This window comes from Dufourea novaeangliae, unplaced genomic scaffold (genome assembly GCF_001272555.1).
Source record: "Dufourea novaeangliae isolate 0120121106 unplaced genomic scaffold, ASM127255v1 scaffold355, whole genome shotgun sequence".
Taxonomy (NCBI): domain Eukaryota; kingdom Metazoa; phylum Arthropoda; class Insecta; order Hymenoptera; family Halictidae; genus Dufourea; species Dufourea novaeangliae.
The window spans coordinates 643,525-668,839 of record NW_015374251.1 but is presented as its reverse complement, the minus strand read 5'-3'; the positions used below and the strand labels follow the sequence as shown (position 1 = coordinate 668,839).

General features: G+C 42.8%; 1 protein-coding gene across 2 annotated transcripts in view; it reads right to left on the bottom strand.

Annotated features, from left to right (window-relative positions):
* LOC107192615 (potassium voltage-gated channel protein eag) overlaps nt 1-25,315 on the bottom strand; it is a 53,898-nt gene that overhangs the window by 12,909 nt on the left and 15,674 nt on the right. For both annotated transcript variants that reach the window (XM_015581916.1, XM_015581917.1), the window contains exons 2-6: nt 10,551-10,651; nt 9,633-9,765; nt 2,284-2,552; nt 1,202-1,501; nt 643-896 (exon numbers count right to left, since the gene is read on the bottom strand). In XM_015581916.1, the coding sequence (XP_015437402.1) occupies nt 643-896; nt 1,202-1,501; nt 2,284-2,552; nt 9,633-9,765; nt 10,551-10,651 (1,057 nt within the window). The remainder of the gene's footprint in view (nt 1-642; nt 897-1,201; nt 1,502-2,283; nt 2,553-9,632; nt 9,766-10,550; nt 10,652-25,315) is intronic.

Sequence of the window (25,315 nt, the reverse complement as noted above, 5' to 3'; positions counted from 1 at the left end):
TTTGCAAATTTTGTTTCGGTCAATGGCCAGTATACTCGTAATTAAACAAAAGAATGCCATCCTTTCAGGACGATTGTCCTCGACATAAATATCAAAAGGGTTAAAAGTCTTTCGTTTCTCCCGATAGGAACGAGAATGGAAAGCGGCTCATGCGTCACGGTGTATCGTGTGCGCGTGTCTGTGTGTTGTGTTTCTAAACTGTAAGTGTCGCGGTTAGTGGTCAGGACATCCCAGAGTGTCTTCATGATTCGTAAAATGTTAATTGCGAGAACGTTAAACCTACTGTACATTAAGGCGTCTCGTCATAGACGCTTCATAGACATTTGACGCCTGCAGGACGCTTCCATGTACAGTGAATCCTCGATTAGTGTTCGACGGCTCCTCGGCACGAAACATAAGGATGTAACCAATATCTTTTCCGACCTTTACGCCTTAATGGACAGTAGGCCTTAATCGGAGAAATTCACGTGGACCGATTACACTGTGTGTGGAGTCCCATCCGCTACTCGCGATGCGTATGGATACGTCAAGTGGGGGCGGGGGGGGGGGATGTAATGACGTCGAGTTATAGCCGTCAATCCTGCCGCAGCTGTGTTACCTTTCTGTGTGTGGGCAGGGTAAAATCACCTTAAAGTGACGTACCAGACACAGGCCAGCCAGTGAGCAACCAACATGTAGAAACAGAGCAGAAGAATGAGCATCGCGGCTCCATACTCCAGATACCGGTCTAGTTTCCGAACCACGCGGCCCAGACGGAGCAAACGGACCACCTTCAGGGCGGAGAACAGGCTGCCGATCCCGTCCTCGTCGTGGTCGAACGCGTTGAACACGTCGTACGGCAGGCAGCTGAGAAGATCGATGATGAACCACGATTTCAGGTAGTTCATCCTGATCACCTGGAATCGCAAAACACGTACATATTTTAATCCACCTTGTATATGGCTTGCACCTATGTAATAGGTTGCAGTCTATGGGAAATAATGTTGAGTTTGTGTCATCGTTTTTCTGGCTTCGATGTTATTAACATATTATAAGTACTAAACACAGCATCGTTTCGCATAGACTACAACATATAATATTAAATTTTATAAACTTTACTAGTGGAGACAGAACAATCAAGAACTAGACCGTCGAAATTACAATTTTCTTGTCCAGTCGACGAAGATGGACAGGATTTTCGGTAATGGATGCACAGATTTACCTTCGGGTCAGACACCACCTCGCCGCCGGGACCGACGAACGTCGTGTGAAAGTTCAGGACAATGTCGATGAAGAATATGACGTCGACGATGCTGTCGACGACCAACAGCGACACGTCCTCGCTGGTCTTGTTCTTGAACGCGACGTTGTACGGCACCATGATCGCCGTGTAAAATGTCAAACACAAAATAATCCAATCCCAGATCGCCTTGAACGCGCAGTAATGTAACAAAATGTGCGGCGGTGTCTTCGGCGCCTCCTGTCTGTACTGCGGCATCACGTCGCCGCTTAAGGTCAACATCTATACGGGAACGGGAACGATAAAACATGCAGAATTATATTGTCTCGGTTAGCTACTCTATTGTTCACGTCCGTCTTCCTACTGTATTCAAATAATAAACAAGAGAATTCGTCGGACTAACTTACTGCTTTAAGACACGAAGTTATACAGGGTGTCCCAAAATAGCTTCGATTCCCGGAAATGAGTTCCTGGGATGATTTGAAACAACTTTTTTCTCAGCAAAAATGTGCTCCGAGGCTTTGTTAACGAGATATTAATGAAATACTGCCGGCCGAGCATCCGCTGTGGCAGTGACTACCAATCGCAGCGGGTAGCTAACCACCCCCTCTCCGTTCCCAGAGTTACAAAATTTTTGCGTAATATTTAATATTGCAATATAATTTGAAATACGACCCCTCTATTAACAAAACGCGTAAATTTTCAACCATTTAACTTTAAAAACAAAATAAAGTGTGTCTGACTACGTACAGCCTTTTTCACTGTGACAGTCGATGTGTTAACTCTCATTCGTCCCTCGTGTCAATTTGACAAATCTTTCCCTTAAGAAATGATGTCATTCCGTAATGTGTTGATAAATTTAGCTGAAACTTGGATTTGGAGAACTTGCAAATTTAACTATTTATCTCTTCGTTATATGAATTTTTCACCACTCTGTCAATTTAACACCGAGGGACAAATTAAGTTCGGAAAATGAGGGACAGATGAGGGTTAATATTTTTGCCCCCACCCCTGACTGATAACCTGGCTTAGGCCATGATTGTTTGTTTGTTTGTCGCACTTACATGAGCTAAATGGGACTGTTTCGCAGTGGTCGGTAACGCGGAATCCTTGAGGGCGGGCAGATGGGAGCTGAACTGCGAGACAAGAACGGATCTGGACCTGGTGACCGATCTGGCCAGTTTGGCGAACTTTGATAGACCGCCCTTGCTGTCGTCCGCCTCGATCGGCTGCTTCAGGGCGGTGATGTCCCGGAAGGGCAGCAGGAACAGGACCACCAGGTCCCGTTCGTTTTTTATCGGCGCTATTTGCAGAAGCAGCCATAACGGTGTTTCTGTGCATCAATCGGGGGGAAAACGAGAGACATTGTCATTCCGAGACTGGCCACGGGGACACGCGTTCCCGATCAACAGATGCTAATCTATCCAGAGCTATGTCTCGACAAATGGTCGTAGGTCTAATTAGCCGTTCTTCTTCCGATATTACATACTCGATTCGTATAACCGTGCAGAAAGAATTTCGCGACATCGCAGGAACGAAAAGATATTTATTAATTGGACTTCGAAGTAGAATATTTAAATCTTACGGCTTATCAATTTCACCAATTTATATTTTAAACTACTTTAAATTAGTTTAATGGAACAAGAATTTACAAATAAGTGGAAGTATACGAAATTTTGTTTGTTGGTATTGTAATGGAAATTTAATTCTCTTTTTTAATTTTTAAGAAAAACATTGTGAGGTTGTGACCACAATTATTCAACTAAATAAGAAGTGATTAACTTCTCAGTGTCAACTACAGTTCCATAAGGTTCGCGTTAAAAAGAAATTTTTATATTAGCAATCGAAAGTTGAAGCTATGAAGAATATTCTGTTAAATTTTCAACTAAATCTATAATTATATTAATTGTACCACCGACAACGGAAGACAATCCTCCTGGAGACTATCAGAAGAGAAATTCTTCCTGCAGGGCGTGGGCAACGTTATCGCTATCTATCATGCTACAGACACGGAAGGTGTTGCTTGTACATACACTACCAAGTAACACAGAGTAAATATGGTTCGTAAGCATGGCGGTCAATCGCTGCTGCACAGATACAGGTGGGTGGGTGGGGATTTAGTAGCTAAAGGTGAAGCTGCGCGAGGTCCTAGAAGCCAGTTCCCGAAAGAACCATTATTCCCGCGGTGCTAAACCCGTGCGCCGCCATGCAAATGAATGTCGTGTGTCTGTCGAGTGCAAACGGACAGATTGTGTTTGTGTGTGTATGTGGGCTATCGATCATAATCAAAGTGGCGTGCGGTGTAACGACATTGGTCGCGGTGCAGAGTGTTTTTCATTCCGTGATTATGTACAGGGTGACACCAAAAAAGGGTTCAAAGCTTCCAGAAAAACGTCCTGCGTCCTGAAAGGTTAATATTTTCAAAATAAGCCATTTTTTGTTTTGGTTAAAGCTAATGATTTTCTCGCTTTGGGAGCTATTGTACCGTATATAAACGATGGATTACCTTATATCGTTCTTCTTTTGCTGTTTACGGAAGGTTTTTTACAATTTTCGTCATTGTTTTGATACGGTACGGAAAATATTAATTTTTCGACCCCATTACGTTAGGAATTTTTTCATTATTTCGCGAGTACTATCTACCCTAGAAGTTACGAACCCCTTTTTTGTATATGCGAAGCGGGTTGTGCTCAAGTTTCGGATCGTTCGCAATACGAAGGGTTGATCATCGACCTAGTCGAAGATGGTTCAAATGCGAAGTGATAGTATTTGGATGCAAAAAAGATTGATAAAAAAGGAACAGAAAAGAAATTGATCGCTAAATGTTCTCGTGCCTATTTATAAAAGGGAAAGTTGATCGCAGGTATCGAGGCCTTCGGCCTCGCTGTACAGGGCTCTATTATACAAGGTGTCTTAAAAATGTTTCCACTTTCGGAAATGAGGGGTTCCTGAGATGATTTGAAATAACTTTTTCCCTAGCGAGAATTTGTTAACGAGATATTAACGAAAAATCTCGACCAATCAGAGCTCGGCCGACAGACTCGCGCTCTGATTGGTCGAGGTTTTCTGTTAATATCTCGTTAACAAAGCCTCGGATAACATTTGTGCTAAGGAAAAACTTGTTTCAAATCATTTCAGGAACCACTCATTTCCGGGAGTCGAAGCTATTTTGGGACACCCTGTATATGTATACACTCGGGAAAATATCGGTTTAGTCCAGTGCCGGGCAACGGGGAGCTGTTTCATTTCGTATACGCCCGAGGTTCGGCGGTATTATAGAGATGGTCGTTCCGGGAGAGGGGGAATGAAATATACTGTCGTGGTACAGTGTTCAAAAGTGGCAATATACTGTGGCATATAGTGTGTCTTTGTGGTCGGAGATCGAGGGTGAAATTGTTTATCCGTTACCCTTTCACCTGGGGCAAAGAATTTCAATTACAAACCACGGGAACGTTTCGCCTATGAACGAAAAAAAAAGGTAAATATTTACGATAAGGGAGTTCCACCTATGATTTCGATGATTTTTTAATGTTTTGTCAAAGTAATCTTCCTGAGTAGTATTGTGAAGATTTTAGTTGACAGTCCAAGAAAAAGGTATTATTGTTCTCTCAACAACTTTTTAATAAACAACGTTTAATAACTTTAATTTCTGAAGGTCACTTAGGAGAATGACCTTGATAACATATTAAAAAATCATCGAAATTGGAGGTGGGGCTCCCTTATTGTGAATATTTACCGAAGAAGAAAACGAAATGGAAAATTATTCGAACGTCATTCTATCGGAATAAACATTTTCTCCACGTTCCCGACGGTGTTCTGAGTTTTTTTTTTTTTTTTTTTTTTGGGTGCACGCGGGACGTCGAGGACTCTGAAAAGCCGCGCGGCAAGTACGAACCACGTTCGTTGTTCGAACGGTTGAAATTTCGTCGATTAATCGAACATTCGAAAAGTTCTGTCGCGGTTACGACGAATAATGTTAACCAGGTTCCCTGTAACGGTCGAAATGGAAACGGGATCGAATTTTCACGGACAAGTTTCAATTGGAAAGGCTTGTTCGGCAGTCTCCAGAGTAAAGGAAAGGGGGTATATGCACTCATCACTCCTGTGGGACCGACACAGCGCCCCAAAAAGTCCTCGACATCGCGCGATCGGAAAGTTTCTCACCCCGAAACATCGAAGGGCGTCGACGAGCATATACGACACAACGGTTTTGGTCGTTTCTTCCTTCCGTGTTCGACAACGTCGACTTAATTAACCGATCTTTCGTGGACCACGCGGCTACACAGTGGGAGAAGAGGAGAACAAGCGTCGACGGGGGTGAAAACAGCGTTAACAATACCCTATTGCGTTACTTTCAATAAAACGTAAAAACTCCGGGTTTTCCATGGAAAAATAATAATTATTACGTATTAGACGCAAGATTATTAATATCGAAATGATTTCTACGATAGCAGTTAAGGGTGGAAAGTCTTGCAATAATTCGCCTCGAATGCGATCACGCGCTTTTTCACCCCCTTTCCGGTTCATTTTCCTCGACTCTCTCGGATTCGCCTGGCGATACTGATCAGCAGTTTGGGGCTAATTAAGGGTGGACCAGTAACCGCTCTGGGACGTGCAGGGTTTGTAATCTCAATTCCGTGTGTACGGTTACTCCGACTCCATTTTCCGTTCGAGTGTATTTTCGTCGCACAAAAATCTATTAAATTCTTCGTGCATTGAAACGTGTTCATACACGTTGGCGTAACTAGGTAGGGGTAGAAAAATTATGTTTATATCCTTCTATTCTTAGTTTTGGCGTGAAACAAATTTGTAAATAATTGTTGTAAAATGTGTAACTTTATTTTGCGCAACCCACACACGTGGTATAAATTACGTTAGGGAACCTGCCACCCCCCAAAAAAAATTCTGGTTACGCCAATGTTCATACATTATAATATTTCACGTTAGAAGGTCCCAAAGATCTTGAAAATCGTCACAATTCTTCGACAGAATTTCGTCGAGGAACGAATACCCCCGAACAAAGTAATGTAATTCCACGTGAATGTAGGACGTTCATTTTGTTTCACTCTTTCTTCACCAGCGCCAGGGCACATCCAATGATAAATGTCCTTCGGGCAGGAACACTTTTACAAATTTCATCCTGCCCATCCCCCGATCAGCGATGTCCTCGTTTCCACCCTCCTTTAGTCTTTCCTTTAATCTCCGTGCATCTTTTTTCTTTTTTTTTTCCCCCATTCCACCCGGTCTTTTCATCCCGACAATCAGAACAAATTCACTTTGAGGCGAATATCTATCGGCGTGTTCTCGATTACAAACCCTGCGCGCAGTCAATCGCGGCGGGTGAACATCTAAAGGAGATTTTTTCTCTATGCGAGGACGCGTCGCCGAGCGCCACTATGTCCATCCGTGGCCCAGCAGCGACGATAATCTCGGACACGACGCCTGGTACACACGTGGACAGGTAGACTGTCGACCGTAACTACTAGGACACACCTGGTCTGTACGAAGAAATCGTGATGTTTCGTAAAAATGATACAGACTCCTCTCGATTATTGTCCCGGCGCGGACCCGAGTTCGGGACGATAATCGAGAGGAGCCTGTATACAGCACCAGACAGATGAATTCGGATAAAGACAATTTTCGTTTATAAAAATAATTAAGTGATTATAATTTTTATATGACAATTAAATGATATTACCTAAACAATATTTAATTCACACTTTCAGAACATTAATAATGGCTCGTAAAATTTACTGCGTATTCGGTAAGTGTCTTAACATTCACGGCCGACTAGTGTATACTTTATTGCCATCAGTTTCAAAGAACTCGTGATTGCTCCAATCAACGACGGGCTTCTCTCTAAGTTTGTTCACGAGTCGCTGTTCGAATTTGCGACGGTCCACGCAGCGTTTCAATTCAAGACGAAACACACACGGACAAAAACATAGATATACACATTAAGGTTGCCTGCTTGCTCAGCGAACGTGCCTCTAACCAAATTGGATAAATATATTATTTTACCGAACTATTTCTGAACAATTATAAAAGCTAATCGAGAGGTACGATAATCGAGTTCGAAAGTAAACGATCTCAAAAAAGTATTCCATAGTCATATCCCACCCCGAAACAGCACATGACGTCTAGTGATGCCTTGGACCCAAAATAGCCATGAAATGGTCGTCTTCAAGGCGTCATGTGCTATCTGGGATCCTAGTTTTTTTCGGTTATCCCTTTTTCTTTCTAATCCGTTACCAAATCTAATATCTATGGGTGAAATGTTTAAATAAACAAAAGAATAAATAATTTTCCCTTATAGGATTAGTTTCATAGGGGACAGAAGTATCCTGAATTTTGCGGAATTTATAAGAATGGCTGGTCCCAGTCGCGTAACGGGCGAACGTTCGCCGAGCTTGCAGAACGGGGACATTCATTTTGCGTTGGACGATCACGCGGTTACTTGTACGTCTGGTACTTAGTCGGAATCGAGGGGAAATTAACTGAAATCAAGAGTAGGCGGGAGGTCGAATAGTGTCCTCTCATTATGGCCGCCCCTCGGTCCAGGGATCGTTCGACGATCCTTGTACGTGTGTCGTCTCTTGTTCACGCTAAAGATGGGCGTGTAACAGTCGTATACAATGTAATATCTTAATATATATACGTATATGTACAAATATATATATATATATATATATATATGTAGAGAGAGAGAGAATTAGAAATTAGTATTGTGTTTGTATAGAGTTAGATTCGAGGGTGACTTACTGGTGGGTCTTTCGAGCACTCTTTTGCGAACCTGTGCTAGACATACCTCGTGGGGCACCTTTAAACAGAACGATCATTCATTATTGGGACTCGATGGCGACGTTCTTCGTCGTCTAATACGGACACTTAGGGTGCTCGTTTGGGGAACATAACGGCCGGAAGTCGACCAGTTCGCTTATTCGTTGCACTCTCGTAAGTAATTTTAACACGTCCTCTCATCTACTTAGCGAATCGATCGGATTCCGTCGCGATTGCAACTTGAGAAACTGTTACGGACCCAGTTCCGTATTGGAACCCAATTCCTGACAGCACATGACGTCTAATGGCGCCTTAGTCCTAAAATAGCCGTAAAATGGGCGTCTTTAAGGCGTCGTGTGCTATCTGGGAAGTGTTCGGGAACTGGATCCGCAACGGTAATCGATTTCTCTACGAAAATTTTGTACAATTCGATTGTCAACAATTTCCCTTCGAACTTCTCGCGGCCGTGTTCGAATCGATGGAAACGATCGTTAAGCACAACGTTTATTATCGTCATTGTCCGGCAAGTATTTTCACGACGGATAAAAAAATCGGCGGGAAAGTGAACTCCTCGCGCGTAGAAACTGATTCTAACTTCTCGTTACCGTCTTGATCCCAGATAGCACATGACGCCTTGGAGACGGCTTAAAGACGCCTTAGACCTAAAAACAGCCGCGCAATGAACGTCTTTAAGGCGTCGTGGTGCTATCTGGGGATGAATTAAAAGAAAAAAATACGATGAATAAAACGAGAAATAGAGAAGGGTGATCTGAAGCGTCGATGAGACGAGAAAGACACTGTATATGAAGAACCGGTGCGAGAAAGAATAGTGAAACTCGCAACAACGGTGAAACAATTGTGTCCGGACACACTGTCACGGACACACACGAGGCGAGAGTCAGGCGACACCAACACGTACAACACACGAAAACTCGAAGCCGAATTGATCGGGGCGCTGATCAACGCAGTCGTTTCCTCTCTATCCGTCTCTCTCTCAGTTTCGCTGGTCGACCAGCGCCGCCGTGCATGCACAATACGATACATCATTTCGTGCCCCGGAGGCGTTCCGTCGAACTCGTTCGTCCGTGAATCGACGATCTCTTGCCCCCCCCCCCCCCTCCAACCACCACCCGCAAATTGCCCTAAAAAACACTCCGTAGGATCATGAAATTCACGTTCCCGATATGATATACCACGAACCGGTCGAATTACATACCGACGAATGAGTTACAGACGCGTTTTTTGTCGTACAACACCGTGAATTGTAAAGAACTCGAGACTTTTTATTACAAAAAAAAAAAAAAAAAAGTTACACGCGATTTTTCGTTTTTTTTTCCCCCCGTGATGAAGCGATCTTCAAACGTCTCGGGATATTTCTCATTCGAACGACGATAAAATACGATGTTTTTTTTCTTTCTCGAGTGGAGCCATATATTCTCAACGATCCGTGGAGAGAAACCAAGAGGGTCTTCTGTGTTCCGAGGTCAAAGGGGTTGAGCGAGACCGTGGCGGAGGGGGATGTCGAAAATCGTCGATTCGGACCACGAAAGAAGCCACGAACACCGCACATTTAAGCTTCTTCCCATGCCGCGGTAATTATCTAACTACTAGTCAAGCCGCGCACGGTACTTACTGTTCTTCTTGTACAGCAGGATCTCGAACTGATCGTGAATCTGGCCCTCGAGGCATTCCTCGATCCTGGCGATCGTCTCTTTGTCCGTCAACTCCCCGTACATGAATCCGCAGCGGCAGGACTTTTGCATAACCTGACGAGACCACGAACAGAACAGAATTGTCAGAACGTTCATCTCCATCTATCTCACTCTATATTTTTCTCTTTCTCCGAGTGTTTGGACGCGCGCGTGGTTTGTCTCGATAACTGCTCAGCTGCATATTCGCGAACAGAACCGTAAGATTTTCAAAAAAAAAATTCTTTTTCAATTGCTTCGCGGCACAAAAGGCTTGTCTCGGTAACTGCTCGCTGCATATTTGAAAATAGGACACGATTTTCCAAAGGGATTACTTTTCAATTGTTTCACAACGCCCGTAATCGGCTCGCGGGCCGCCTCTCGATGCGGAAACGACGTTACGGTGAATCTGACGTAACGGGCCGATTTAATTACAACGATAAGAGATAATGGTAAACGTGGTAATTGCTCGGAACGAGCGTAGCTATTGCGGTATTCGATGGAACCCTCCGTGTTTTTCCGCGAAATTAGATTGGAAAATCGGCGCTACGGCTACAGAATCGATTCTTGTATAATCGTGCTTGGAAAATACGTGATTTTTTTCCCGTCGATAAAGTGAGAACATTAGCTTGAAAAAATAGTTATTTCAAAGATTTTTAGTTTTTTTTTAAATTTACCTACGCTCGATTATTTTCTTTCGACGTTCCTTAAATTTCACGGTACATACGTTAAGAGAACTCGAAACGGAGAACGTGTGTTCGCGGTAATATCGTGCGCGGAACGAAAGAAAGGACGAGAATTAAAAGCTAAATCGGAGGGAATGGGGCATGGCTAGGTAACGATCGCGGGGAACAGGGGATTACCTCGGCACGATTATAGCCAGAGATTTTGCAAAAGCTTTCGTTGCAATAGACAATAGGGAAGTCGACGATCTGAGCGTTCGCCAGGAGAAAACTGCTGTCAGCTGCGAACAGAAAAGGAACACAGAATCCTATTAGTCGGAATTGTCCTATCGGTTTGCACAGACCGTAGTCCGCGACGACAACGAATATCGTTGCGTTATATTAACCCTTTCATTCACAAAGTAACATTCTTGTATATATCTCTGTGTACACGATGCGATATATAAATGATTCACAAGAATATTTTTTTTTGTTAATATTCTAACAACATCTTATTTGACCGATAGTCTTGTAAACGTATACCAAAATTTATGTTACGCCATTTATACAAGACTAGAAAAAACTATTACGTATTCAGAGATATGAAAAGTTACACGATTGCATTTCGTGATCAACGAAACGTAGCCACATGGCTGCAATGGGAACAAAAGGGTTGAAACACCACTTATACCAATTCGATTCGCCATTTTGTCAGCGGACGCGACGCGCGAACATATCGAGACGACCCCACGCGACGGTTCTCGAGTTCCGTGAGAACCAGAGGCAAGGCTAATCCCATCTCCGTAATTAAATAATAATTTGTTCGCTCCGTGGCCCGGTTTTTCCCTCCCATTTTTCCACGCCTCGAGGAAGCTCTCCCACGGTGGCACCACTCGAGAAGGCGGTTCTCCTCATCCACTTGCCTACTGGCGCACCACCTACCGTATTAACGAGCTTCATTCCTTTATCCGAGGGTTTGTGTGTTGGGGGAGGAAGAGAGGGAGAGGAACCGTTGGAAAATCGTCGTCGAAACTTCTTCCGAGGGCCCTAGGAGAACCCGAGGTTCTCTCTCGATTAGTTTCGATTTGTCGTCCTCGTTTCTCGTTTTCGAAACGACGACGATCTTCGAGCAGTTCACAAAAGAACGACAGAGACGGTTGTTATTCCCGTTGGTCTTTGTTATCCGCTTCCCGACGATTTATCTGTTCGTTTCGAAGTGTCCTGTAAACACCACTGTTGTTTCTTAATGAAATCAATCTAGGAAACTTCGAAACGACGATCCAATGTTTCGTGGAAATTCTGTTCGATTGTCGCGAATGTGAAAAATAAATTTGTCGAATAAACTTTTTTTGTCCGACATTATTTCGAATTCACAATGATAACTCTGTCAAAAAAGAAATTTTGTTTATAAAAAAATTATTATTAATTTTGTATTCTTTTAATAAATATGAACGTTAAATGCTTGCTTACCAAGTTTGGTTTTGAAATTCCCATTTTTACAGTCAAAGTAAGCTTCTGAACTCCTAAATCGGCTTTCTGTACTACTGTGGATCGGCGAGAATCTCAGTGGTATCAGAACGGGATCGATTTGGGTGACTTCGTCGACGGATAGTACGTTTCAGACGATAAAACTCCGTGTTTATAACCTTCGTCACTTTTACAGCGGAATCGAGTGAATTTTCTTTGAGAATATTGAAAATTTCAGCCGAGTGGTATCGGTTCGGAGTTTGAATCGCTTCTATCGCAATACGAACGATACACAACTATTGCCGTTTTCCTAGCGAACCATCGTTTATCGATAACGGTACACGAGTAGAGCATTCGGAACACTAATATAGAATAGATTTTCGACGTTCAATTCTTTGAGCGTCATCCTGACCTTTAAACAGATAATAAACTTAAGTAAGTGTCTATGCATTTAAGAAGAATTAAAAAAAATGGCCAAGTACCCTTTTTTTATCTTTTATTTGTTATTCAAAACTGTTTATCTAGGTAATGAATTTGCCCATATTTCCACAAGACACAAGAAATTATCGTGGGAAATGTCAAGAAATATCGAACAATACGATTCAGAATATCTATATACCATAGATCGATAATAAACTTTGGAAATCTGTAGATCCGTATGATATATAAGATCCGTAAGAAATTATTATTTGATTTGCCTGAAGACGATGCATCCAATTTAACATTAATAATTTCCAAAACAATATTACATCCCTTTTCATCCCCTCCATATCTCAGCGCCTTCTGGACAGAAATCCTCCGATCTATCGAACGATCTCACTCAAAGGTGAGTTCAGAAAGATCACAATCGTCCCGTTTTCAAGCGACTGACTGATCGTAAACTCGAAACTGGGATCCGAAACAAGATAAGCAAGCATAAGATAAAACGACCCTTTTCAGTTTTCTACTCGAGTTTTACATTCGTTCTTCGTGCTTGTCGGAACGATAACGATAATCGTGATTATGCGCGAGTTAGCTCGATCTCTTGCTCTCTCTCTATTCCTCTTTCTGTGCACGCCACCGAAGCAGTCAGCGATTCGCCACGTTTACACGCGGCTTTCGTGTCGAACGCACACGCCTGTCCATGTGGTCTCTCGTCCCTTTCTAAACGGGTCAAGGCCACGCACCTCGACCTTGTACCCTCGCAAGCAGGCTCGGTTTCCGTTAGGGGAAAAAGTGATGTAAGGGAAAGACCTCCTACCACAGTGATGGCTAACCTTTTAATTTCAGTGTGTCATAATTTGATAAAAATTTAGCTTAAACAGGATATCGTGCCACATATAGAAATATCCTTAATTTTTGGGATATTTTCAACCCTAATAAATAAATTTCTTAACACTAGAACTACCGCTTGTCAATAGACTCTTTTGCACCTAGTTTCAGGTTACTCCGTCATTTATTCATATTTTTCATTGGAGAAATTACTATAATCACTTTAAAATGTACACTTTCGAAAACAATGACGTATGTTTAAATAAGTCTTCAAGTGTTTTAAAAATAAATTCCGAAAGAACATGCCTTTTTTCGAGCTCGTAGGTCGGCATAACCCCTTAAAATACGTTGACGCTAACATACGTAACAGATTCTCAGCTCAGACAGTGGATAATGGCTCCGCTTAGTGGGGGCTATTTCTATCTCCCTAAAAACGGAGGGACTGTCGGGGCTCTGTATGAGATGCGTCGAGTGAGGGGGATGATGGAAAAGAAGACGGGAAGCAGAGGTTGCAACAGGGAGAGGCACTTTTGATCAAGTGTCCTCTCGAAGCGTCGTCGTGGCTCCTCGTCTCGATGGTGGCCCCCCCTCGAACAACGGCCAAGCTTCGCGAATGTGCATAGTCGGTTACATTCGCGGGCGGGCCTATGCAACAGGAGCCTCGCTAAAGCCTCGAGGATCCTCGAGGAGTCTGCCAGCTGGGGCACTGTTGGACGAAATCTGTCAATTAGACGAACACTGGTAAGATGTACGATCGTCGGGGGAACTGGACTCGTCTTGGATCCATTGGGAACTTCGATCGATCGTTCACTATCGACTGGGTAAATCAGAATTTCGATACGCCAACTAGCGACAGCAAATGAAACTATTGAGAATATTCATACGATCAACAATGTTTGAATAGACAGATTGAGAGAAACCAGGGTTTTTTATAATTGTTGTGCTATTTAGTTCTGTCAAATTAATCGGTATAATGACAGTCGTAATTATTTAAACAGTCACAAAAATTTACACCATGGAATTTTCTTTTGGACGATGTAAAAGTGAGATGTATTAAGTAAATGAATTATATGTTAGTAACAAGCCTTTCAAGCAGAGATCATCTTCAAGTTTTCGCAACGTCAGCAGTGGAAGCATCCCCTATAAGGATAATGAACCAGAGAGTAGTTTCTTGGAACTGGATATAATCCTATCAAGCGTTACACCGGTTACATCTCGCTTCCGGATGATCGCTGCGTGGCCTGCCAATTCAATAAGAAGGATGTCGAGGTAATTGAACATTAATATTCCGGGAGTTCGAGACGACTGCCAAATTGGGCTGGGAGAATGAGCCTGGCAAGCTGACGATAAAAACGGAAGAAGGATCGCGACCGGGGGAGGGTCGCAAACGTCATCATCCAGGTTTCTTTATACACGTCCAAGGAAGATTAAAGGGGATCCTCCTGGCCTGTATCCGATTCCAGGTCACGTTACGCTCTCGAAATAATCGCCAATTAAAAATTCCGTCTTTGGAGCACCGGGTGCACGGGTGGCTGGCCGGAGGAGCCCGGTCTCGCGAGCTTTTTAATGCGTTTATCGGGAGGGGTGGGGGGCGGATGAAGGCGAATCCGATTCACTGGGAGCCGAGTGGCTCTTCAATATGGATGAGATTAACGGGGGCTGATGTAAGAGAACATTCGAAGCTCAGGCCGGCGATAAACAGGCTCCTCTGCGCGGAGATCACAACTTTTTAAGAGGCTCTCGAAGCGTTTAGCGAGGCCGGCCTGCTCTTGTTTCGCGACTCTTCAACAGAATTTCTCACCTCCGTATCAGAGTGAAACACCAACCACGCGACACCGTCGAAGAAACGTTTATTTTACTCGAAAATTCGATTCGAGATACACAGCGCGCAGTTATCGAGGGAAATTCGATATGGATGGGAACGGCTGGCCTGATAGAGGAAACTCGACATGAAATCCGTTTTATCGTATACAAGCTGTGCTACGTCAATCGTAGACAGGACGCATGATTCTACCTCGAAAGATTGCTCGCCATTTCAATAACAGCGCCAAGATGATCTAACGGCGGGAAGTCCACGGAAACGCTCGCTCGCGATATTTCTCATGGTCGTCGGTGCCCCCTTTCGAAACTATCCCGTAACGATTTTACACAGATCCGGTTACCAACAAAGTTTCGACGAGTTTCCATAAGGGGAGGGGGAATCTTTTCTGTTTGGAAAAGCTGATCGAGACCGGAGCATCGGAAACTGATTGTACCGGAAAGTTAACGGATCGGATGACGTGTCGTGGGTGTTATACGACCGACACAATTTTCTTGAACTGGAAACTGGTTACGTAACAAATCCTCCCGAAGCTGTCCAAAATACCGCGACCTTGAACGAATGCATACAGGGAGAAATTTTTCATCTACAATCGGAAGATAGTTTATGAGAGGAACACGCTACGAATGGTAGGCTAATGGGATTCCTGTTTTCTGTGCCCTTGCTGGTTATTACCGCACTTATTCTAATTTCTGCATAATTCTTACGGCTCGCTGTATACTACCGGTCGAAAATGTGGGACCAAGTCTGATAATTCAAGGCAGATGACAATATTATTCTACAAAAATTGTTGATAAAAGTGACGTGCCAAAACTGATTCGACACGATTTGTATATACGCACTAATTCCGTAAATTTTATTACATCGTAATGAGTTATCGTTCCATGAATCATGAACTTTGGTCCCATATTTTTGGCCGATAGTGTACCTCGGCAGTTTATCGTACTCTCTTGTAAATAGTTTCCGTCAGGGACATAGCGAACGAGCAATAAGCCCCAGTAAGATTGTACATCGACTCGCGGCTGCGTGCATCAGCACGGTCACGCCAACTTCCATTCGGCTGACTTATGAAACGCTTATTCCACTGTCGAAAATCATGACCGACTCGTGATCCATTAACCTTGGAGATACAGGGAGCAACGTAAATATTCATTCTTTACTTTTGTCGTAAGAAATTTCTAATCACAAGTAATTTTTACGACTAGTCGTTCTACAATCGTGGAAGTGTTAATTAACGTTCCATCGTGTAATTTATTTCGTTCCCCAGATATTATCGAGGTTTGTTCCCGTAGACAGGTGATAATTCGCCCGGGAACAGTGTTTTCGATTCGCTGGAGGCCGGAACAATGGCGACCCAGCGACAACGCCTTTCCGGATAAGTTGGAAAAACAGTGACCGGGAGCGGAAATATTCTGTATCTCATTAGCAAGGTAATCTAACCGTGACGCGGTCCCGCCAAGTTAAATAACAGGATAATCGGATCATACGAAATTGAATAAAATTTCCGCGTAACCGGTGGTTCGGCTTGTGGAAACTTTTTAACAGACCGAAGAACTCGCCCCCTCCCTCAACCCTGTTTGAATTCTATTAAATTTCTACGTTCGAGTGGGCAAACTTTCAGCCTTTTCAGAAGCTGTTACAGATCTGTATGATGGGAATTTCTCGTTATTCAAGAGGGACATACGCTTTTTATTTTTATATAAACGACTAGCTTTTCGCCTAGGACTTCAGTCCGGGCTTTGGTACAATTATTTTTTAAACAAAATATTTAAATTAAACTGTAAAAACATAAAGAAATATATATTATATTATTACATTTATCCCAGTTTATTCGGACACCTTTTCGCCCCCTGGAGATGGAATTTCTAAAAACCAAGGCAACTTGAGGCTAAATTTTCTGTAAGTTGTAGTAGTTGTTCCAAATTGAAATTAACACCTATAAAACATTTCATTCTTACGTGGGGTAACTGTGACCCCAGTGTGACCGTTATGAAAATAAGCCTCTATCAATTACATGCAAATACTCTCGACGATTTATGACTTGACAAAAAAAAAAAAAAACGAAATAAAGTCTGTCTGGCTACGTACGGCCTGTTTCACTGTGACAGTTAACGTGTTAACGGCATCGATACGAGGGCAGGTTCATGGATCCATGGAACTTCGAATGCCTTTGCGACATTTCAAGCTTGCAGCCGGTTGTAATAAATTTCTAATCAGAATTTCCATCGGTCTTGGTTAATCCAGAGCTCCGAAACTTCCACTTTAATCCTGGCGGAGATTAGGATTGAGAGCCCGTCGAGTTCGAGAACTCGAGTCGTTCCGAGAGGATCATACAGTGAAATCGAACTAAGTATATTTTTGCAGTGATACGGAAACTGGACACGTTGCTTCGACCACCGAAATCGCACGCCTAAGAACAGGGACTTCTACGGAAACGTAAAATACCGGTATTTTCGATTCTACCTTCGCCCTATATAAGCCCTACTCTTATAGAAACCAAAAAAATACCAGTATTTATTTCACTTTTCGGTAATATATCGGTTTCGGTATAGCTTTGATGGCATAATATCGGTATAAAAAAATCATACCGGTTTAAGTCCTTGCCTAAGTGCAGTAAACTTCAATTGAAGAATTCGTAATTGGAATCGAAGGACGAGCCCTGGAAAATTGTCTGATTTCTGGCCCCTTCGATGTAGGCTGGTATGTAGAGCAAAGAGAGAGAGAGAAAAAAAAGGCCACCTTGAAAACGAGCATTGACTATGCCCCGGCCGAAGAAGGTCGAGCGGCGGCGGTGGCTATAGTTGCGTTATATTTATCGCTCGGCATAATCGATAGTTCGTCTCTCAGGTAAACAGTTGTGGGAGTAATCGTTATTTCGGGCGAGAAGCAGCGTCGTTGCATGCCTGTACTTGAACCACTTTCTTCCCCACTACCGAACAACGTCGGCTGCTCGATGTAAAACCGTCGTGGGAAAGAGAGAAGGCAACAAAAAAAAAAAAAAAAAAAAAAAACTTGTCGAACACACGATTCAGGTTGCCCTGAAAGATTCATGCGCTCCAATCGTATATACGTGTACACAGACTGTCGAGAACAACGTGAACCGACTTCGCGCAGTTGGCAAAACGTTCCTGTAACGTGGTCTCTCGAATTCGATTCTCAAGCTTTTTTGATACGTTCGTTTTTCATCCAATGAAATCGTCGCGAAACGTACACTCAAACCTGTTTTTGTGCGGTCCTTTTCTGCGCGATTTTTATATATGAATAAAAAGTAATAAGAAGGTAGAAATGAAAAAAAAAAAGCTTCCTATTCACCGCATAAAAAAATTTGTCTTTAAAATGTGTTGCGAACAATATTTTTTATAGCTACTTATGAAGCTTCGGAATATTTTATTTTTTGCGCGTTCTGTTTTATGCGGTCCCTATCCCCCGCACAAAAACAGGTTTGATTGCACTCAAGATTTCTCTAGATTCATGAGTTCCACTTGAAAAATCAATGTACGTATTCACACACGCACGTGCTGTGCACGCAAAAAATTAAAAAAAAAAAAAAAAAAAAAACAGGAAACCGACTTAACCGTGTTCGTTGTTCCTAGGTGACGATTAATCGTTCGTTTTTTTCGCGAAATAAAAATTTTTTGATATTCCGATCTTATCCGACGGCAGCGTGACACACGCGATCGCACGATTTCGATTTTTCCTCGATGATTGCAGTACGGCCGTAGGAGTGAGAAGGAGGTAGAAACAGAGGCACACGCACGTGCACGCGCACGCACGTACACCGGCGATGTTTAATGGACTTTTCTACTTAGAGGCCAATAAAGTGCTCGGAACAGTACCGAACATCTTTCCCCTTTCACGTGAAACCGGCTAATCTACCCTTGGACGCCAGCGCAGCGCCGCGTGTTTCCAGGCTCGATCTCTGTCAACGGAAACCAGTCGAGAAAACGAAGTGACAGAGCGTGAGAGAAAGGAGATGGAGCAAGATTTTCATGGTTACCAGGGAAACGAAAGGCTCGATCGTTGACGACTCGAGCTGCAATCGACTGGTTACGACGATCGGAGAATAAAGAAAAGAAAAAGTATAAGGAATTAGGCCATTGTCGAGCTGATTTTCTCTAGATGAAGCGACGATTAACCTTCTTGGTAGCTTGCAACTTTTCTGTGTACCATCTACGAATACCTCGGAAAATTGTGCACTTTGAAGGTATTTATGAAAATTACAATAAAATACAAAAAAAGTGTAAAGTTATCTTTGTATATAGAATCAATGTACTAAAATTGTGTTTTCGGCTAAAAGCCGAACTTCCGTCGAAATAATAATAACAGATGATAGCCGAAAACCTTGCAATTAAATTTCCCTAGAGCAGTGACGAAAAGTTCAGACACGTTCTCTCTGCGTACGGCGTGAACAACCGAAACGACGCACGTTGCAACACCTCCACCGAACTGTCGCTAACGAACACTCTTAATCACTAATCAACAACTTCCTCCGCCCGACAGAAGTTCTCGATTTATTCAGCTGGTCGAATATATGTATAGTGGCTACGACTGAAAATGAACACGCCATCCCCAACCGAGAACTTGCCGTCGTGGATTCGAACTTCTATTTCCCGTGAATAGACGTACTTTAGACGGGATAATCCGGAGAAATTAACGATTAAACAAACCCGTCTGGCTGTTAAAGAGTGTAAAATAAATAATTGTCAACTGGTTTTCGATGCATGCAAACGAGTGGTATAATAATATTTATTTATTTATTAAAAATAAATATATAATACTGGTACTGTCATCACGTTCGTTCGTGTTTAAGCGTCGAATTATCTACGACGGTCTGGCCAAATACAAACCTATTCTACTTGCGGCGTGACCGACCAACGCAGACATATTCTACTTGCGATGTGGCCGACCAACACAGACGCATTCTACTTGCGGCGTGGCCGATCATTATCGAGTTGTACTACTGCCTACAACGTCAGCACCAGAGACGGGCGAATTCATTATCTAGATAACGAGTTGCGAATAACGGATAAAAAATAAAAATAGTATTTTATCATTTTTAATTGATTAAACATAGAAATTCCGAGTTTTATTACTATGTTACCGTAGAAATGAAATATGCTTCAAGTGATCCAATTTATCGAATGTTGAAATCAGCGTATAAATTTATGTATATGATTGATGTTTTCAATGGCTGTATCGATTACTTTATGAAAACCGTACACAGAACACTGATGTTTAATTCAAGTTAATGTTGAATTACAAATTCTCTTTCACGATAAATTCCATACTGTATACTATGTTGTAACTATTTCTATTTTCATTTAATTGCCATGTATGTATACTGGGCTTATACCCGTGTAATAAATAAATAAATATGAAAACGAAGAAGGTAGTTAATTCGTAAATTTGAATAATCTCAAAAGTTTATATCGAAACAGATAGACGTCTATCGTCGGATAGTTCTACCGTTGATCGTGAATCGTTGAGCAGGAAAACGATCGACAGAGCAATTTCCTCAATCGTCCCCGCGTGTTCGTTGTGACGGTGGTCGACTGAAACACGTCTTTCGAGGAAAAGACAGATTTTGTAACGCATGGCGGCGATCGTGTTCGCCCAACTAAGGTCACACGGTCGGAGCAGCTGCTTAATCTTGATTCGCACGCAAGAGTTTCAGCCGCGAGAACCGAAGCCGGGGGAATCGCTGGGTCAAGGTGCGGCCGCCTCTGTGCAGTTGTGCACGCACTCGCAGCTGGTCGTCACGGATCCACTCGCACTATTACATCGCACTATACAACCGTGGCTGCATTGTTCCGATCGGAGAATCGGCGAGAATTTAATAGACTTTTCAAAGGCGCAGCCAACGCGATTGTACGCGTTCGGTGATCATTGAAAATTGCCGATATTCATACCGTTGAATAAGCGTGTACACGAACGATCCACGATGAACGACAACGGGAGAGATAACCGATTCAACGACGGTATCTCCGTTATTAGGAGACGTACGATTCCAGCGAATAATGGCCCGTCCTCGACGCTCCTACGTGCTCGCACCCTGTATTCGAGACTTGGTCGATCGCTCGCGAACGGGACGGAGACCTCCAAATCTTCGAACTTTTAAATATTTAGACTTCCAGTTCTTTCGTTTCTAGTTTTCACAACGTTTCTTTATTTGCTTCTTCTCTCCCTTCTTCGAGGGGCTCACCCGGATTTTATCGGGCGGGACACGCACCCCCTCTCGCCCTCTTCCTGTTGGCTACCGTACGAAAAGCAGAAACTGCAACGATTACGGGCACGATTTGTCGGTTAGAAACGATCCGTGGATCGCGTGTCGGCCATGCCCGCCACGGATGTAAATCCGCCTCAAGGCTGATCTCCGCGGCAGTTGAAATTCCGGTGACAACCCCTTTGGCTTGTACGAGCCAAGTCTGCTCGCGGGGACAAATTCTGCCCCCTCCCTCCTTCCACGCTGAGCCTTATTTATTCCGTACGAATCCCATTGCGTGATGTTCACCATAAAAAAAGAAGCGATAATGAAGCACCACGTAACAAAATAGTTGAGAAATGTTTAGAATCAGAGATTTAAACCGGTATAATTTTGATATGTATTATGCCATCCAAGCTATACCGAAATCGAAATAAATACCGGTATTTTTTCGATTTCTATAAGGGTAGGGCTTATATAGGGTTATATAGGGCGAAGGTACAATCGAAAATACTGGTATTTTACGTTGTAATACCGGTATTTTTTCGATTTCTATAAGGGTAGGGCTTATATAGGGTTATATAGGGCGAAGGTGCAATCGAAAATACTGGTATTTTACGTTTCGGTAGAAGTCCCTCTTTAAAATTGTTCTAAAAAAATCGATTGAAAGAGGATGTATGATGAGCGTTTCTATGTATTTTTTTTTAGGACGAATCAATAGGTTTGAAACATCCTGACGTTGTTCACCATTACACGATACAATACCTCTATCGATAAAATGTAAATACCAGAAGGATTGAATCCTCTTTGTGAAGAGGTTCTCTCCGATGAAAAGCAAAAATAGGGGAGAAAAACTGGAACCAATGGAGGCCCATTAGTCACGCGTGCAAGGTCAAAGAATACATGGTTCTGGCGAACAAAGGAGTGTCTGTTTGTTGATTTTCGTACTGTAGTTGGATAGCCAAAGGAACGACGATTTTTTTCGATTTAATTCCTCACCCCACCACGATATTCTAGTCATCCCTGTTACATACCACCCCGAAAAAGTTCGAAGCTCGCGCAGACAAGTTGGGAGTTAATTGCGATGAAACGAATTAGTGGCGATACACGCTCTGCGATATTTCTGTTGGTCGATATCACGGGTTAAAGAGAACTTTCGTTGTGCTAGACCCGACACGAAGTCGAAGTTCGAGGCGCGAAAGCCGCGATTATATTCGCCCAAGGAACTCTTGAAAAGTTCAAGGAGAACGCGGCAGAAAAAAAAAAAAAGAAATTCACAATTCGGACGAGTTCTCGAGGGGGAAGGTGCCAGAAAAAGGAATTACGATATCGCGTGTATCGTTGTTAATAAATTGCACAATAGAAACAATATTGTTCCACCGGACGAATTTTAATTCGCATTTATAATTCCGAATCTGGTAAAGAATTTCTAATAATCTCACATTCCAGCGAGATATCGTTCTGAACACCGACGTTTTTATTCTTTTACTCTAACCCATAAATTACTTTGGCGACTCTACATCTTTTAAATCAAATGTACAGAAAGCTTATAAAGATTAATTACATATCCTGTGACATGTGTTCTATGCAAACAACTTCTAAAAAAAAATGAGGCCAACCCGTTTATAAATAAATAAGTAATTCATTCACAGGTACGTGTTCATTCACTGGTGCATTCACTCTATCCGCAATCGACCATATTTATACGCGAAACACACTTGATAAAAAAAGTAAAAAAAAAAAAAAAACGACAAGCACGGTGTTCGAGGAGAACGTGAAACTTCATACGGTACCGAACAAAGTATCGTTCGGAGTAACAAGGGGGAGTTGTTAGGAGGTTGTTTCAGTATTTTGACGTTCACGGGTGACTGGCTGCCCTGGCACAAGGAAACACACGAGTTCCGTTCCTCTTTCTTCGCCGTTGGCCCCCTTTCGTTCGGATCTTCCGTCGGTATCCCGTCCCTTCGGGGGCCAAAAATAGTACCTACCCCGGCTTTACAGGAAAATTTATGTCAAGTCGAGGGATGATCGCGACGACGCTGCCAACAGGGTGATGACATCGACGAGCTATTGTCTACCCCTTCTTCTCTGCTCTTTTCACCCTGCTCTTCGTCGTTGCATCCACCCCCTCCCAACCCCTGGTGTCTTCTCACGCCACACCCTCTGGTATTCTCGCATTACTGTCTTTCATACTGTCGACTTAAACCACCATTGTCGTTCCCTGCCTCGTGAATACATTTTTCCGTCAGAAGTCGGTGACTTCTTTTTCGACGGACGTTTTACGGTTTCCGTTTAGAAAAATATGCCACCAGGTACAGAGACGCAGGACGATTCAACAGGCTGACGTAAGTCGACGATCTGGACGAGTACTTTTCACGGTGGATTTGTTTAAAATATTATACGTTTCCTTTCGGTCAAAGTGAAATACTAGTTTGCTGATATTAATATGTAACTTTTAATGTAAACGTACGATTGTGATAAGTACTCGAATTCATTTTGTTTCTGGGGAATTATTGACAATCAAGTAATTCTGGTGACTGCAGCTACCAAGAATATCATAAGACAAGGTTCTAGCCAAGGAATTTCAGGTCAACCCCTTGTTTTTTAGTCGACGACTTTTCGACGCAGCTCAAGACACTGACAAACTGCACAGAGCCAGGGGAAAGATGCACCAAGCGAGCTATCGCGTCGACGTCAATTATTCTACCCCTGATAAACGACCAGTCCCGACCGAGTTACGCCACCAGGAGGTACGGCTAGAAAATTTCATTCGGTAATGCATTAATTCATAATCTCCGAGCAACTTTTATTCTTCCGTTTTCGAGCAAACCGCCGTCGTCGTTTCCACAGATAAGGGAAAGCCCTGTGTGTGTGTGTGTCTCGGGGAAACGGCGTTTCGGTATATCGATGGGAATATTGCGTGCTGGAAATTATACCGACGCTAAGGCGAACGAGCCACGGGCCTCTTCAAGGTTGTACAAGCGTGTTCTTCGGAAAATTAATTCAGATTTCTCGACTCGTGGGGGGTTGCCTACCGGTGAAACGAACGGTGGTACCTTCGATGACGGTCGATCAGATTAAACCGTTACACGTTTCGTGGCGTCGGAAGTAATTAAACGTCGGGGCAATGGAAGAAGAAGATCAGTGCGTGGCTAAATGAAAATCAAACTTGAGGAAGTGATGAGAGAGAAAAATAAAACGGTATCGTGTAACCGTACACGACGGAGTTTATTTTAAAATTAGGAGTAAATTTTTTAAATTATTCTGGTATGGGCTATAGGCACACACATACGAATTAAGAGAATATTTGTTTTTTTTATTTCACACAACCACAAGAGTCTATACTATGGCCGCTATGGAAAGGAAATTTCGTTAATATAAAAATATAGCAAGTTCAGATTGACAAGTTCAATAGTTTTTCTTTAAAAAATTCCCAAAAATTGTCTTATTACATAGCCATCACACTAGCATAGCCCCTTGAAGTGGTTCGTGCCAAATTCGAAAGACTAGATAATTAAATGAAATTCACACAGATTGCTGAGTCATACGACTAACGAAAATATATTTTTTATTTACAATATAATGATGGATAATCAATGGAAATGTTGAATTTCATAGATGTAATTTTAACACATTATTAAAATGTATTAGCAGGTGTTTAATACCAATTAGTAATATGATGCTTTATTGACTAGAGAGTCAGGTACGAACCACCTTAATAGAGTGGCCGGGACTCGAAGAAAATCCGACTCGAAATTCCCTGGGACACGCGAGACGACCGTAGTGCGCATTCGGCCCCGAACGAAACGAGTCGCTGTTAAAATGATAAAAAGCAAAGGTTACACAGAGACACACACAGAGGAATTCCGGGAATTTCGAGGATATTTCAGCCCGATCTACGGGGTTGCACGAGACTCGTGACGACGAGAGAAAGAGAGAGAGAGAGAGAGAGAGACACCATCTCCCTCTCGTCACGAAGTTACTCGACGGTCGATAATTCCTGCTCCTCTAATATTTCTTCGTCCCCGATTCTCCTCAGGCCGTGGCTCGGAGAGAGGATTCCCTCGAGCGCTTTTAAGTATTTTTCTATCTTTAGAGGGGGCATTCCATTTTTAGAACACGTCCCACTTCGCGGATCTTCCTCCCCCGTTACCCCGAATAATATTCTATTTACGTCAAGCGCGCGACTTTGTATTCATTTTCGGGGTTACTTCCGGAAATCATCCG